A 17921-nucleotide genomic window follows, 5' to 3' on the forward strand; every position below is an offset into this window, starting at 1 on the left:
CAACAAGACCTACCACAGAATTGGTGAAAATGATCCAAGAATGGATGTGATAGTATGCGAGCAGCACAACGTGGAAAAGTGGTTGAAGCTAGTGAGATGGCTTTTCGAGGGCGCCAACACACTCATAATCCTCGATGACTGCACAGCCTCAAAAGATGTGAAAGGGCGTACAGGCGAGCTGGTGAATCTCGCCTTTTCTGCTCGACATATGGGCATCAGCGTTTGGGTGCTGACCCAGAAGATGACCGGCATAACAGCCTCGTTCCGGGAGAACGTGGCGGCGATCATTCTCTTTTACACACCCTCGGCCAAGACCACGAAAGACATTTTTGATGATTACGCCGGCGAACTCTCTCAGGATGAGTACAAAGGTCTGGTTTCAAAGCTCAAAGACCGAAAGTTCTCTTATCTTGTGTTTTCGCTTTGCCACCCCTACGGGGTAAAGTTATTTTGAATAAAAGAATGAAAGTTGAATATATCCTTGAACAATGGCTGAAGAAGAGGCCGCGTTAGCAGAAGTTATGAACCTACTTCAAACCGAGCCCGAGCCGCCGAGTGCTCCAGCAGGTGGCATAGTTCCAACCGCCCCCGGACCTGACTTTCCTGCTCTTCGTGAGCAGCTGGTCGTGCTGGTGTCTACAGGAAAAACCAAAGAGGCCATCGGAGTGCAGTTAACCCACGAGCAGGTGAAGCGCCTGAGCGACAAAGATGTCGAGAAATACACCAAAAGGTACGAGACATACGTGGGCTCAAAGACAACAGAAAGTTTGATCGACAGCTTTATTTTTCTTGTATCCAAAGCGGTCAGAATGACCGTCAACATTAAAGACATCGACGCTTACCAAAAAGAACTCAGAAACGACTACATCATAAACAAAGAGCTCTCCAATCTGGCCGGCAACCTTGCTTTGAAGTGCGGCCGGTTTCTTGCTGCGGCCAACGCGGTACTGATCACCACAAAACATATTGATTTTAACTCGCATTTGGAGAGAAAGGGCGAACAGAAATTGGAAGGAATTCCTCAACAGCAATCCTCAACGCCCACTGAGTGATTGCAGAACGACCGCAGAGTAATTTCTAAGCATTATTATATTTGCTCACCATACACATTTGTTTCAGAATGTCTACCGAACAATCCGAGAGCACCCCTCAGATCGAGACCCAGACATCACCTGCCGGTGATATCACAGAGCAAGCGACAACTCCGACTGCAACCACGCAGCGTGTGAAAAATCCCAAGCGTGTGGCTGCTGGCAAATTGGTTGCTGAAAGAACGCGGCTGGCCCAGGAGCAACAGAAAAAAGGAGCAGAGGCTTATATGGCGAACAACAAGGCGAAAGCCGCCACAGCTGCTCCCGAGCCAGCCCCGACTACAGAAGGCGAAAACCCAAAGTGCAGCGGGGAAAAGAATAGCAGCCTCAGCACCACCCAATGGCTTGCTGTTGGCAGCTTAGTCGTTTCACTGGTCGGGATTTATTACAAACGGGAAGAGCTCAAGGCCGCATTCGCACCTGAGCCCGCGCGTGTTGAGCCAGAACCTGCTCGCGCAACACAGCCAAAAGGTTTGAAAAAAATGATTTAAACTTTCTAGTGTAAAGTATATCACTATGCCAAAAGTTGACTTTCCACAGATTCTCATCTCTTCAGCCGCAATTTTTGGTATAGGGCTGGTATGGTACGACTTCAACGTAGAGGTTTTTGATACAGTCTTCGATCTTCTCAAGGCAAGAAGAAAAGAAATAGAGGAAGAAATAAGAAGAATAGAAGAGGAAAAAGAAGTCGCGGAAAAGACAGATTAATTTATTTTAAACTTTTGTTTTTACTTATATCAACCGCTATCATGTCAGACAACAAGCTTGTTAAGACCATCATGGACGCCGCTACCCTCACTGGCTTAGCCGCTGGCATCGGGTGGGCCACAAAAAAGGTTGTAAAAGAGAATTTTACTTCTGATCCCAGCAGCAGTGCGATGAATTACGTGAAGTTCACCGCCGTCGTGGCGGGCAGCATTGCGCTCAAACAGTACCTCGAGGACCAAAAAATCCTTCCCACCAGCGTTTGAAATTAATGATTTGAAAAAAGGACTCTGATATATAACACCATGGCGAGCATCGCGATTATGGTTGGTGGGGCTGTGTTGAACGCCGCGGCTTTTATCGGTGGAAATTATCTGGCGAGGGCGCTTGGTGGGGGCGACAAAGCTGCACTTGAAGAAAAAAAGCGCCATGACAAAGCTCTCGAGGCGTACCAAGCGGCTTACGCCAAATACATGCGCGACCGCACCCATCTTCTCGACTGGATTGCGACCAACGCGCAAATAAAGGCGGAGGCCAAGCAGAACTTCACCAACACGGACTATGCCTTCAAACTCTACAACCAGGCGCATCCTGACGAACGAATGATACCCCCCAAAGAGCCCAAGTTCTCAGATTTCTATCAACCAAGCGAGCAGCAGAAAAATGGTGAACTCATGTTCGTGGGGGCCGGGGCGCTCGCTCTGGGCTACGCAGCCTTCCGGTTCCTTTAAACTTTTCTACGCCCTTACTAATAGTAACGCTATGGACGCCAAACTCGCAAATATATACTACGGCCCCGGGGGCTACTGGAAAGGTATCGCCGCGATCAAAAAATTAGCCGAGGCCGCCAAGGTACCTGAAGAAACCGCAAAAAGGTGGGTGATCAGGCAAGCGCTCTGGCAGATATTCCTCCCCGCGCCGAGGCGAATTCCTCGGCCGAAATTTTACATTCCCACACCCAACTCGGTCCACCAGGCAGACCTTCTTTTTCTGCCGCATGACAAACTGCCTCGTGGCCGCAAAGTTTACAAATACGCGCTGACCGTTGTCGACGTGGCCAGCCGCTATGAGGTCGCCCAGCCCTTTCAGAAGATTTACAAGCGCGCGCCTCTTAAATGGCCTCAAATTCTGCAGGTTGACCCTGGGCGCGAATTCATGGGAGCTGTCACAAAAGAGATGGAAAAGCACAAAACATATATCCGGCGCGGGCGCGTTGACATTCACCGCGACCAGGCCATTGTTGAACGTTTCAACCGCACCCTGGCTGAGCGCTTGTTCGGGCACCAGTACGCCGTGGAAATGCGACTTCCTGATGGCCAGCGGTCAACTGCCTGGGTGAAAAGACTTCCTGAAGTTGTTTCGGCTTTGAACAACGAGGTCACAAGCCTTATCGGCAAGAAACCCGCCGTCGCCATCAAAGAAAAATCTGTTTATGCAAGGCCATCGACATCTTATTCAAGGCCTGTTGGAAAAAGCGAAAAATTCTCCCCTCCCTTGTCCAAGTTCGTTATCTCTACCAGCCCGGGGAGCTTGAAGGCGGTGTAAAAAGAGCCACAGATCCAATCTGGTCTTTGAAAGTTTACAGCATTGAAATATCTTTTACCAAACCGGATCAACCTGTTATCTACTATTTGCACGACGGTCCCAAGCGCGGCTTCGTGCGTGAAGAACTGCTAGTTGTCCCTCCAAACACACAATTAACCCCAGAGCCACTTTGAAACTTCGGCTTCCAACTCTCTAAGTTCATCATCCGTTAATGTAGGCAATAGATCAAAGCTGGTGTAACCGTAACGCTGCCGGGAATTTTTTATTTTGAAGAAAAAGGAATCCATTATATCTCGCCATGTCAGCCATTGTGCCCGTCGAGGATTTTCTTTACTGGGCTATTGAGTTTTCCGCGAAAGAAAAAGAAAAGAGCTACGACGAAGAAGTCAAGTATTTTGCAGAGCGTTTCCATGAATTTGTTCTCGACCACAAAAAAGAACTTTTCATGATTGGTGAGGCGGCCACGGAGTATCAAAACGATCGAGAACAATACAAGAACGAACCCATAAAACTTATCGACTGGATCGTGGACAGGTCGCGAGATGACAAGATCGATCTCATAAAATTTATCAACTGGCTAACACTCTCCCCTCCAAACACGCCTTCGGCTGACGCGAACTAAATATGAAATTCGATTGGTTCGGTGTGTATCCCATCGGGCAGCACCCACCGCTTGTCGTAATAAGCGCTCAGTCCCAGCTTCTGCTGCTCGTAAGTGACCATCTGCCCGTCCCGCATCCTGAAACCTCTGTTGGTTGCCATATCCTTGCTGTCTTCCAGCGCTGCCTTAAAACGCTGCCACGTGATCTCGTTCCGCTTCTTCGACATCCCCTTCGTGCTAAACTTCTTTTTTTCGCCCTCTGCTTCGTCGACGAAATAACACTTCGAGCAGAGTGTGATCATCTGGCTGCCCTCACACTCAAGCTTGAAGAGACCTGGGGTGTGGCCGCTCCACTTGTCCCAAGCGAGCCACTGAGTTTTTTGCGCCTCGAATTCTGGCTTCAGATCCGGCCGAACAATGTCTTCGAGCCGCTTTGCTGAGATGGCCATGTAGTTACTGTCCGTGTCCATCTGGATCAGCTCAAAATCTCTTCTGTCAATATATTTGTCGAGAAAGTCGTAATAGAACTCTAGCATCCGCAGCTTTGCCAGCAGATAGATAGCGATTCCGACCTGAAACGGCCGTCTGATTGTGATCCGAGGCTTCCGGCTTTCCAACTCATACGCCTGCCCGATCTCGTTAAGATCAGAGTAATACGCGCTTCGCAAGGCTCTGTCGACTACCTTCTCGTCTTTTGTGTAAATCACGTTCATTTGCCGCTCCAAAGCTTCAATGAGCTTCCCGTACGCGCTGTTTCCCAGCAGTTTGAACACTTCAGCGAGCAGCGCCTTGCTTTCGTCCACGTCTCCTGTCCGGCGCGCCTCCGTCACCTGCTTCACGAACCAGGGGAAGATCTTGGCCGGTTGGTAGTCGATTGTTCTGTAAACCTTTATGACTACCACCCCGTGGTTCACGTACCACAGCAGCAGAGGGGCGTACACCAACAACCGTTCTGCAGACAGCGCCCCCACAAGATTTTTTCCGTCTCCGCGCTTTCTGCCGGTTCGAGCTAAGTAATCAGCCATATCTTTTGGCACAGCTTCGGCAGGAACCGTTTTGTTGTAAAAGAAAGGACACATCTCCTCAAACTTTGGACGCAAGCTCTCCGGAATCTCGATGTCGACTTTGGCAAATCCAAACCAACTTCCTTCTTTGAGCCTGTGCGTTAGTGCAGGAACCGCCTCCGCTTGGAACTCGCCGGTGTAGTGCACGACCATTTCCTTCCCACAAGGCATTTCTCTGAGCATGGTCGAAAGATAGAGGGCGTTGACGTCAAAACCAACGATGTTTTTGCAAAGACACGGTTCTGATATTCGATGAGACCTTATCTCTGTGACATCAACTTCGTGGTGCCTTGTGAAAACGAGGCTCGGGCCCCCGACAACAGCTTCTTTCAACATCTCATACGCTTCTTTGCCTGGGCTGTAAAGCTCCGTGCCATGCTCAACCGCTCCCTGGAGCAAGTAATGTAAACTCACGCCTGGGATGCTGACAGCGTCTTTCAGAATGTCGATTCCCTTCTCGGTGTAGAAGTTTCTCATCTTTTCCAGAGCCTCAAGGCCAGGAACCACATCGAGATTGTTGTAGTAACGCAGCCAGTCTGAGAAGGTACGCATGCCCTTTTCTTTAAACAGTCGCTGGCACCCCTCCCATTCATCCCGCGTGAGAACGTATCCGCCCTTTAGCTTCGAATACCACTCCTCGTATTTTGGGAGCCCAGGGAAATCAAGCTTTTCGGGGGTGTCAAACCATTCGTAGGTAAACCACGATTTCACTGTCTTACATTCGTAGGCTTTCACCTATTTCTCGTAGCTCGTCCCCGGCCCAAGGTAGTTGATGATATCAAGGAAACGGAATCCCCAAGTGAGCAAGAACATGGTTTTGTTCCGTTTTTTGCCACTCTGACTTTGGGGGATGTTTCAGCGAGGCGGTCAGCGAAGTGGTTTTTGATCAGATTCAGATCGTAACTGCCTGAGTTGAACCCGACGACAGGAACCTGGTTGCACCATTCATCGATTTTTTGTCGCTGCGCTTTTGGCAGCAGGTGCGTGTCTTCTGATACAAACTCCGCCCGTACCTGGGCCCGGATGTTTTTTTCGCGTCTCTCCAGCTCTTCCATAAACTTGCGGACCAACTCCACGGGGTCTCTTTCACAGATGTAGGTGGGCTCTCTTTCAAGGGTGTCGCCAACGCTCACCGAAATTGGCACGTGCGCGTTTTCTATCGTGAGCGCGGGCGTCGGCTCCTTCCGATGATAATTATCGCCATACGCCTCGAAATCGTACAAGATCGCATGCGGGTAGCTTTTTGTTTCGGCCCGCGGTGGATCAGCGTAGATTTTCGCAACTTCGCATGCCCAGGCCTGGATAACTTGGTAGCCGGCCTCCCGCAGAAATCTTGTGCGTTTCATTGTGGCTTGGTACCTATCTTCGCGCGTTTGGTTGTTGCGGTCAATGATTTTGTCGCGATCTTGCGGGTAACATTTTGGACACCCGTGCCAGTGGCAGCCGTGGTATTGAAATACAGTCTTCGTTGCGTGGTTGTACCCGTCGACAGGTGCGCGCTCAATCCAACGCTCGCCACCATGCGCGCACGTTGCGTGGTGGATGTGGATTTTCCGCCGCTTGGCTTCTCGATCAAGCCACTGAAGCGATTCTTTGGAAGCGTTGTGTTTTAGATAGAAAGCTTTCTCGAAAGCTGTCTGCGAGGCTTCGACCCTTTCACCCGGGCAATCGATTACCGTTTTTCTTGCACTGCAGGTTTGGAATGGCGTTGGAGATTGCAAACTTTTGTGAATCTCGCTCTGCAATGAGTGCATGCATAATTTTTGGCCAACCTGGCAATATCTTTGATGACGAACGCGTGCCCTTCGTAGATACCGATTGTCAGAATGTTCTTCAAACTCGCTGCTGGGTTTCGTCTAAGGTGCCATACCACTTCTCCTGCCCCCCTCTCAGGCTCATACACCCGGATGCCGAGTCAGTCCGAAAACGCTGTACCTTGATTCAGATGCCTTTCAACCTTGTCTAGTTCATCCAGAGACGTTTTTGGGCAGTCGGTTGGCATAGTTTTGAGTTTGTAGAAACTCTTGGCGAGACTGCGGGCTGCTTTTGTACTTCGATCGACACGCGCTCCTCGGTGCACAGCGATGCAACGCCATAGACACAGGTTATCTTGATAGGTATCCAACACCGCCATCGCCCCGCCATGGGCAAGGTTGCGCAGCCAGTCCGGTTACGGGCCTGTACCCAACAACGGTTGGCGGTCAATCACAACCTTCAGGTCAACATTAAAAGAGCTTACAAACTCCCACTTTGTTGATGGTCTTTCGATTTTGTCATGGTCCAGGCGTTTTGTCTCTTCTTCGCTCAGCCATTCTTCCGCCTCTGCCAATCTGTTTATCCAAGGCGAGCCGTGGTTTTTGTAGTACAGAATGACCGTTCCATCTTCAATGTTGCGCAGCTGGTACGAGAAAACATGCCTCATGTAAAACGTTGTGTCAACGTTTTCTCGAATTTTTTCCATAAAGTTTGTTGTTAGGTCTTTTTCCAGACCTCTGATGAAGCGCCATCGAATGTAGCGCCGCCCTTTACTCTCTTCCCCCTCATGTGTTGCGTCATCGAACAGGTCCAGAATCTCATTCTGGTAGTCTGTCACTGTTCGGATGTTCTGTACAGGAAAGGGGTCGTACTCCCTCAGAAGCTCTTGCATTTTTCGCGTTTTTCTTTGCCTGGGAGGTGGTCTTGGTCGGTAAGCTTTTGGACGTAAAGGTTTTTGCGAACGCTTCTCCGTTTCTTGGGAAATAGGTTCATCCAGCACGTTCTGAACAACCTTTCTAACAGCTGGCACGTTTTCTGCAAGTAATTGGTCTAAATACTGCAACGTTGTTGGATCGATTTTTGCAAGTTCTTCTTCCAGACTTTCTTCAAACCTTTGGTCAACGGAAGACATTGCCAACTTGTATGATGGAAGGTGTTCATCTCTCTAATTGGGTTGACTTGAGCTCGAGCAAAACAAGTTCAAAATTTTTCTTTGCCTTTTTGCGTTTGTGAATAAGCCGGTGTTTAAGCGCGCTCCCGCCGCATGAAATGCAAAGACGGTAATCGCACAAAACCCCAACTCCACAGCCGCGACATGGGGTAGGAATTTTCATCCCTTTCTTGAGTTGATAGTTGTGCTTCCTGCAATAAGCGCCGACACAGCTCTTTCCGCAGTTTTCTTTCCGACCACGCATCAACCACGCACACTTGTTTGTTCCTCGAAACATTGCCGGTGTTCGGGCGGTATAACAGCGGGGTCGTTTCTATCTAATAGGAATCCCTTCCCCTTCCCCACTTCCCCTTAGTAGTATAGGGGGAGTCGGACAAATACTGTTTCGCAGAGGGACCCAGCATTTCGCGGTTTTGCAACCCCAACTTCAACCGAAGCGAGCTTGCGAGCTTCGGTTTTGAACCTGGGAGTTGTAAAACCGGGAAATTCTTCTCCCTCTGCGAAACGGTATTTGTCTGACTCCCCCTATACTACTGTGGTAAACATAATTTAGGCAGCCAGCCTGAATAGGTGTTTTTAGTGGTGAGTTCGAACATGATGGTTAAATAAAACTTGTGAAATTTATTAATATGCAATCTTTGTTGTTCAAGCTTAAAAGCAAACAATCAAAAGACGTAATCAGTTAGTGTCATTCTGTTTTCAAAATGATACAGGCGGGGTTTTTTGTATTAAAATTTACGGAATGCATAATTTGTATTGAGGTTTGCAGCTCATTCATGTGACCTGAATAGTGTCTTTTCATTGGATTCATTCCTTTGGAAGTAGCAATGAATTTTGCAAGTATATAAATAGAGAATACCACTGTTTGCATTGTACTTCTAGGTGAAATTACTTAACGGTTGCAGCTGTACAACAGTTTTATCCTGAGGATAAATTCTGACGCTTGCGCTGTCTAATGGGGGAAGCCGGGGAATTATATGAAGTACTTCTATTGGGTGAGTGCTCATGGTGTTAGTTGTAATTATGTTGTTAAGTTTGTAGGATCTTTATATATTACACAATGTAACTTTCAAATTAAGTCATTTAGTTTAATCTGAAAGGGTTAAGGTTGTATGAGTTAGGGTTCAGTTGTACTCTTTGTTGTATCATATATCATTATTATCTACTAATTAAGCAAAGGAAGCTAAAAATTGAGCCAGTGGAAAAACAAAAATGCTCAACAAAAGATGTTTTTCATTCTTGAAAGTAACACGGGTGGTGATCAGGTGGCCGATAGTAAGTGAGTTGGGGCTGGATGGTCCGTGTTAAGTGGTCACGGACATTGTGTTGTTCTTAGTCAAGATAGTTTGCCGTCACAACACCTCTTGATACAAGGAGGACTGGATGCAAGGGTGTACATGTATATGTTGTAGTTTAAACATAATGTATTTTAGGTAAGAATGTCTTAAGCCAGGTTATTTTGTTTTAACTTAGCTTAGATTTTGCAAATAACTTTATTTTTTTCTTCATGTTTGGGCTTTTCTTAAAAAAGAATAACATGCCCACCACCCACCTCCCTGACTGTCCTGAACCCTACCCTACCCCTAAGGGGACACCAAAAATAAAAAGGATAGGGTTAACGCTGTTCATTGAAAACTTTGAAAAGAACCCCTAAGAGGTACCGAGATCCTCATCGTTTTTATATGGAAGTCCACCCAGTACCCTACCCAGCCAGGATCCCATTTTAACCCCCACTTTTTTACTTTGTACTCACCTAGATTCACCCAATCTCTGACTTTGTAGTCCACTTTCATCTTCACTTGGCTATGCAAGCAATCATTACAAATTTTTGAATATTTAATGGCCTAATAAGTTATTGGTTTCCAGACTCCCCCAACCCCTTTGATGAAAATTAGACTAGTTTGAAATCATCCTGACCAAAAAAAAAGCATTTTTAACTACGACATATATACATGTGTACCAGTCTGCCTGGTGAACTGTCAAACTGTTGGGCACTTTGGATAACTGCCTTTGGGGAAGCAGTTACCTGTTGTGGACTAGTGTCCAACTCTAAGAAGAGTACCAGTAATCTTGTTTAAGGGAACTGTGATGCAGTGTAAACTACAGTAGCCTGGGGCCTACCGGTGAACTGTGAAACTGTTGGGCACTTTGAATAACTGCCATGGCTTTTCGCTTTGCTCCTCCATTTTGGTAGCTATAGGAAAAGCTCTCTTTCTTTTGCTGTTTTCTACAAATCTTAGTAATTCCGTAATTTTCAGTGATTGAGTAGAATATGATAAGATATCTAGCCCCCGTTGTCCTTTAAGTTTTGAATTTAGCTTTTAAATTGTTCCTGAACAGGTGCTTCTTCTGTTGGAAAAACATGTTTGTTTAATAGATATGTTAAGGGACGAGCTGGTTTCAGTTCTAACACTTGGCCCACTACTCAAGGTGAGATGCATGTTTAGTTCTAAACAGCATTATTTAAACTGAGTAAGTTTAATTATTACATGACCAAGTTAGTCCAGTCAAGGCCAGTAACCAAAACTAACCAATTAGATTGTTTTATTGCTGTTCCATATTTTCGCTTATGGCTTATCTGTTTATAGGAAATAACTTACATGTCAGAGCTTGTTAATCGTTTTCTTCCAACTTTTCCCCGTTTTGCCTCGCGCTTACGTGACCAGAGTCACGTGGACACGGGGATATGGAGGGTTTTTGCTGTATTCCTGTGTAAGGATTCTTCCCATTCCGATCCTAATGAAGATTCCTGTGTAAGGATTTTTCGCAATTCTGATTGTATTCTGTTTTCTTGACATTCTATTAACAGCATGAAAGCATATCATCGCATCACGCTACTTGGGTTAAACTCAGAAGCAGGTCAAATCACTCTAGACAAATCACACGGAACTGATTCGCGTTGACTGGTTTTTGACTCTTCTGTATCATTTGAATCCGTGAAATGAATTCGAGCAAATAACAACATATTTAAGCTTAAAGTTGGCTTTAATTACAGAGCCACGTAAAGGCCCCTGAAATGGAATCTATTTTAGAAAACCCTTTTTGATAAAGGGTCGTAAAAGCTGAAGTCTCAAAAAACTAAATACCACTCTAACATGAAAAAAAGTCGAGATGGAAATGAGCCGATTCAAAACTATCATATAATGTGCACTTTCTGACAATAAGCAAACAGGTGTAAAACAAAACAAAACAAAACAAAAAATAACTGTCAATAAGGGCCAGATTGTGTCAGATCGAATTGTGTTCGTAAAACTACCGGAAGTGAAAATGCGCTCCTGTTTACTTTAGCTAGCGTTACACTTGCAGGAGTAACTGCAGAATACCCTGCCACATCGAGCCCTTCACTGAAAATGGGTGACTACGGGTATGCGCAATTTATTTGTAACACGAATAAATTATATACTTCAGTTTGAATTAATGAGTTTCTGCGTACTGCGTAGCCGGCTACGAAGAATTAAGTGACAGGACATTCTGCCGTGAAGTCCGCTTAAATTGCACTTGTTTGGTTGGGTAGTAGATTTCCTCGCACTCTAAAACAAGTGACACGAAGCTTCCCAAAAGGCGTTTGATTTTCAGTCGTTTAGTGTCAGGCATGAGTAAACGCTAAGTCAGCTCCCAATCAGGATATGCGCAAAAGTGAAGTCTATATTGCCTTTTGAGGTTTTTTCTAAACAACTAGACGCTGTAAGAGCGTTTACTCGGGCTTCGTACCACAGTATCAAATAGCACCATACGAAAACGCGTATTGGACACAATAAAAGCAAATTAAAGAATCAGGATATTTTAGCACAAGAGTTCCGCTTAGATATTTACTATTCAAGTTGCTTCGTTGAGTATCCTCCTCATCCTATCGCAAGTTGTGAGTTTAAACCATTTTGGTTCAAGAATGAAGCACAGCTGTCTACGCATTGATTGGGAAGTTGTTTGCAAAGAATTTTCGAGGTCTTTTTACAATTTATGGCGATTACTTTGCTCATGCTAGCAGAAATTGTACGAAGTTTGTTTGCTGGTCGTTGCGATCCGGGTAAATTGTGTAGCTGAACATCTTTGCCGTGTTGGGATCTTAAACCCTTTTCAAGAGTCATATCTCCTTTGGAGAGCGAATAATCCGTTTCGAGAGAGCCAAAACGAATCATGATAAACTCCTTCGCGAAAACAACAGTCCTGTGAGTGTGACTTGGCTCAAATTGCATTGCACATAATTTGCATAAACTTTCAAGTTGTGTATTTTGCCCGGGGTATTTTGCGGATAACTTCCCAGAATTTGCGACCCTTAACACAGTTTATGAAGAAATATTCAAGCTACATATTTTTATTTAATCAAGCCAGGAGTATTTTTAAAAAGGACTCTCATTTAGAAAGGAAGATGCGGCATTCTGTTTTGCTATTTATTTTAGTTTCATGCTCGTCTAGTTCATGTCACGCAACATGATTTTCTTTTGTAGTCAGACAAAGTTTTTCTTAAAGAATTGGCGATTGCTAAGACTGCTAAATATATTTGAACTACTGGTGAAATAACTGGCTAAACTAACGTCAATGCAGATTTTCCTTAGGACTTGGCAAGAACATTGGTTCGTCAATAATCCTGCACAATTCCCCGCACAATCGAAGGTTTAATTCTCCCGCACAATGTGCCTCTAAATTCACACGTTATTTTTTTTTCTTGCACCCTACTAGAAAGCCAACTAACTTGGAGGTAAGATATTTAATTCAAGTTACCGGAAGTCTTATCTTTACAAGTTTGGAGATCGATATATTTTGCGCGGTGCAAGAAACAAGTCGCATATTTTTAATGAGCTACGAGTCCAAAAACGTTTTCCTGTTTAGCTCGTTTTATTGCAATATGATTTGCGTTACTGCAATGTTCTAAATAATAACAGCAGTAGCCACGTACCGTCATTGACTACCTATTTTTTGCCAGTGTTTCGTAGATTGAACTCATACCGCAATCTTCTCAGTTGTTATCTCACGAGAACGTTTCGAGCGTGAACTTTGCTTACCTGGCTGGTTTTCAAGCGATATAATTCGTGGACCGACCCTTTCTGAAAACGATCGACATCTTTGTATGTGAAATGAATGTATAAGGCGCGATTCTTGCCAAAACTTTCTTCGCAAAACACCGCATTCTGTCACGAAGAACGAGCAATCTCGCCTTTCTCGTCCCCAGTTTCCATGGTCTACGCATGGAACGCCTGGGACCATGACCCCCCTTTTGGCGACCAAAACGCTAGCATTTTAAGACTCGGGCTTTCCTACGGAAGCCCGAGTAATTATGACATTTTTAGTAAATCGTTTATTAACCAAGTTTCACGCTTGGTACCATACTAGGAAAATATCGGTATTTCATTTTTTGGTATGGACCTCACTGCGCTCGGTCTGTACTGTCGCGATCTTGAGCCGATATTCCTTCAGTATATCTTCCGAGCTCGACTAATGAGATATTCTGACCCCACCATATTTTATATAACGAGTTGAATTAATATTGACTTATTAGATCTTTTCCACTTTAATTTAACTGTTTCTAGTTTGCACTTGGTATAAGACAGTTTATCTCGATCATGACAGAGCAGTGTTCCTTGGAATAGAAGACACTTTTGGCATTGGAAGATGGCATTATTTTGGTAATGGCTATACTGTTGGCGACATCAGTGCGGATGCTGTTATTATTGTGTATGACATAACACAGCAAGATTCACTTCGAATTGCAAGGCAATGCCTTGACGAATGTCGGAGGAAGTTCACTGCAAATATTTTCAAAGCACTTGCAGGAAACAAAGCAGATCTTGTTAGCGACAGGAAGGTGACGTTTGAGGTAACTTGTGTTTGTAGCCATAGCTTTACGTCAGGTGTAAAATCTGCAGTTATATTATCAAATCCAATTCTGTCACACCGTAGGGATACAAGTTCTTGAGGAAATCCGTTATATTAATTTGCACATACATTGCATTACCTCGGTCTGATTTTTACTCTAATAAGTTTGCTAGCTAATCGGTATCAAGCTCCATTACAGGATATCTACCTGCGATCTGCCACGGCAAATATAGACACAGAGTTCTCAATTTCATCACGCACCTCTTGGTCTTCCACACAATAAACTCTATGACTTGCTAGACGTTGCTCAGAGTTTTATTTTGCTCGCTTCCAGTTATCTATGAGGCACCGTTTGTAAATTTTTCATTTATTTTACTTTTCGGTCGTTTTTCGATTGATCTCAGTGTTTATCCGTTGGTTTTTTTTAAAATTAGTGTTGGTTTTTTTTTTTTTATCATAATTCACTACTGACCGTCCCTTTTCACACAAAAAAAGGTTTTACTACAATTGGTTATTTGTTAAAACCCAACGTACAACATTTGGTTATTTCATAAAACGATTCATCTTTGTATTGGTTTGTCATAAAACCATTCTTATATGGTTTTGTTTTTTGATAAAACCAATGTTGCGTTATTTAGTTATTTGATAAAACCAATCTTGCATTATTTGGTTATTTGTCAGAACCAGTTTTGTGTTGCTTATATTAATTATTAGATAACACCATTGTGGCGTTACTGAGGTCGTTACTCGGATATTTATTTGACGAATTAAACCATTATTTCGTTTCAGTGTTGAAACTTTTACCATCGTATCCCCTGAACCTTTTTTTTTGGGCATCTTACAACTAACAACCCTTTGGCCTGTCCTGTTTACGTTTTGAACGATGTTAACGCTATTATTTCAAATAGCCAAATTCAATTTTATGAAATTGGTTATTTGAAATAACCTTAGTGTCAACTCGATGGGCTCAAATGTCGCCCAGCAGTATTGTAACATAAAGAAGGCGCTTAGTGTTTGCGTAGAGTTTGATCTCCGCGGTTGAGTAAATATGGCGTACGGATCAGGTCAGAATGCGAGGTTGTGTACAGCCGTTACGAGAGCAATTAGAGAAGCCATATCTGTTGAAGAACTGATACACCATCATCAGGGAAGAGTTTTTTCTTATAATCTATTGATCGTTATTCAAGTAGCAAAGGACAGCATTTTCGGCGTGGGGCAGCATTTTCAAGGCCGAGGTCACAGATTTTCACCATACGGACCGACTGTAAGCCGTTAAATAACTTATTTATTTTTCCTTATCTTGTAAAGTGGAAGACAAAAGTTTAAGACCGTGGGTAGAGATTTAGAAAAATCCGGACCGCGTTGAAAACCAATCAGATTGCAGGATTCGTTACCTATTTGTGAATGGGTGGTCAGTAATGAATAATCATAAATAAACCAAGCTATCACGAAAATATAAACGACCAAAAGTAGAATAAATAATTGATCATTACAAACGGCGCCCTGTGGTTATCTGTGTACAGTGTACCTGTGTAAATCCAGTTTCCCTCCTAGGCTACTGAAACTACAGGTTCAGCTCATTGAACAGGGTTTTGTTTCTTGAATTTGACTGTGTAGGATGGTCAGTCTTGTGCACATGACAATGATGTGGATCTATTTATGGAAGTGTCAGCATTAACCGGTGAGAATGTGGAAAAGTTGTTCTTAACAGTAGGTGAGTTAAAAACCGATCTGTTTTTGTTTTACTAAATTTTTGGTAATTTTTGTTCACCTTCATCGTAGCTACAATGTTAAAAGGTTCGTTACTGCTTGTGCTACAAACCTGTGTGCTGTCGTTTTTAATTTGAATTAGAGATGCGTACGCCCGAGGGAACGTTTTACCATCGTTAACGTCATCGTTGCCCTAACTCCTACATGTAACTCCTCTTGTGGTATTCGGTCACACCTCGTTCGAAGACCCGAGCATCTATCAGTTGTTATGAAAATGGAAATAAGAGAGAAGTCTGTTTCATTTGCAAAACAAAAATCAAGAGCACTTTCCAAAAGGGAAACTGAAATTTCCAGGCGACTTGAGTAATAACCTGCTGAACATTAATACCACTTTAAATGAATACGAAGCTTTAAAGACAGAGCTTCATTCAATATATGATCGCAAAGGAAAGGCTGCAATGTTTCGATCTAAATGTAAGTGGATAGAAAAAGGGGAAAAACCCACTAAATACTTTTTCAAGTTGGAAAAAAGAAACTACAACAGAAAGACCATCAACGAACTCAGAAAACAGGACGGAGTAGAGATAAGAGAAGAAAAGGAAATCCTGAAAGTCATCCAGGAATTTTATGAGGACCTGTACTCCTCTGAAATATCCACGTCACAAGAACAATTTGACCTCTTTATCAGAAATCTAATCTTTCCAAAACTCTCGGATGAAGACAGAGAAGAAATAGAAGGCCCTCTGACACTCGATGAATGCTAAAGAGTACGAGAACTATTTCAGGAAAACAAATCGCCAGGTGAGGATGGCTTCACTGTAGAATTTTATAAATACTTTTTCGATTCAGTAGGGAGTTATCTATTGGAAAGCCTAAACGCGGCTTATGAAGTTGGGAAATTGTCTATCTCACAACGCCGTGGAGTAATTACTCTTATTCCCAAGGTTGATTCGGATCTGTTAGATCTTCAGAATTGGAGACCAATAACACTGTTAAATACAGATTATAAAATTGCATCGAAAGCCATAGCTAGACGGATTGAGACAATTTTTCCAAAACTTGAACACCCAGATCCGACAGGCTTCATGAAAGAGCGATATATAGGTGAGAATTTAAGACTCATCAGTGATGTTCTCGAATACACTAAGAATGAGGATTTAACGCGGGTCTTGGTCTCTCTTGACTTCAGAAAAGCATTTGACACTTTGGAATGGCCATTCATAAAAAGCGTTTTAAATCTTTTTAATTTCGGGGAAAGCGTAAAGCGGTGGACTAGCATCTTTTACACTGATGTTGAAAGTGCAGTTCTTAACAACGGGTTTCCGACGAATTGGTTTAAGCCAACAAGGGGTGTCCGACAAGACTGCCCCCTGTCACCATTTCTTTTTATTTTGGGTGCGGAAATACTATCCAATAAAATCCGCCAGAGTAAGCTGGTTAAAGGAATAAATATTTATGGAAATGAAGTTAAAGTGAGCCAATTTGCAGGTGATACTAACCTCTTTTGCGAAGATATTACCTCTGTTGACAATGCCCTCTGTTTAGTTAACGACTTTGCCCCTGTTTCTGATTTAAAACTCAATGTCAAAAGACCAAGGCACTTTGGTTGGGTAAATGGCGCAATAACAGAACGACACCGTTGCAACTGTCATGGCCACGCGATCCTGTTAAAATTCTGGGAATATACTTCTCTTACGACGACAAAAACAACGATCACTACAATTTCAACTTAAAAACTCAAAAACTCCAAACTCACCTCGATATGTGGAGCTCAAGGAGTCTCACCTTATTTGAGAAAGTTTTGATTATTAAATTTTTAGGATTGTCGCAAATTCTGTATTCAGCCTCTAACACCAATGTGCCAAAAGATACTATCACAACTGTTAAAAGGAAACTCTTTTAGTTTCCTTTGGAACAAGAAAAAGGACAAAATTAAAAGAGAAGGCCTTTACCAAGATTGCGATAAAGGTGGTATTCGTATGACCGATGTAGGTCTAATGTTAAAGGCCATGCGTTTGGCATGGATACCTCGTCTGCTGAAACATGCAAACTCGAATTGGAATTCAGTACCCGATTTTTTCCTAAGAAGGCTAGGTGGCTTAAACTTTCTACTGCGCTGTAATTATGATGTGATTTTCCTTAATTCGAAATTACCTACCTTTTATAAGGACATGCTCTCCTTCTTCGATGATCTTAAAACTCTGTATAATTATAATCTGGGCCAAACAGTTTTATTTGATAACCGGGAAATATTAATAGACGGCAAGCCTTTTTTCATCCAAGAGTGGTTTTCAAAAGGGATTATTTTGATAAGTGACCTGTTAGATGAACAAGGTCAGCTACTGTCATACCAAGCCTTAAAAGAGAAATATAAATGTAAAACTAACTTCTTGAATTACTATCAAGTTAGGAGTGCTATTCCGGACAGCTTACTGGCCAAGACAAAGAACAATAACTTGGAACCGTTC

General features: G+C 43.5%; 1 protein-coding gene across 1 annotated transcript in view; it reads left to right on the forward strand.

The window, feature by feature from the left end:
- The window catches only part of LOC145495875 (uncharacterized), a 297135-nt gene that overhangs the window by 259592 nt on the left and 19622 nt on the right, over positions 1-17921 (forward strand). The window contains exons 3-6 of the mRNA XM_081475467.1: positions 8815-8927; positions 10273-10362; positions 13458-13744; positions 15361-15457. Of these exons, the coding sequence (XP_081331593.1) occupies positions 8888-8927; positions 10273-10362; positions 13458-13744; positions 15361-15457 (514 nt within the window). The 5' untranslated portion in view covers positions 8815-8887. The remainder of the gene's footprint in view (positions 1-8814; positions 8928-10272; positions 10363-13457; positions 13745-15360; positions 15458-17921) is intronic.

This window comes from Orbicella franksi, chromosome 8 (genome assembly GCF_964199315.1).
Source record: "Orbicella franksi chromosome 8, jaOrbFran1.1, whole genome shotgun sequence".
Classification (NCBI taxonomy): domain Eukaryota; kingdom Metazoa; phylum Cnidaria; class Anthozoa; order Scleractinia; family Merulinidae; genus Orbicella; species Orbicella franksi.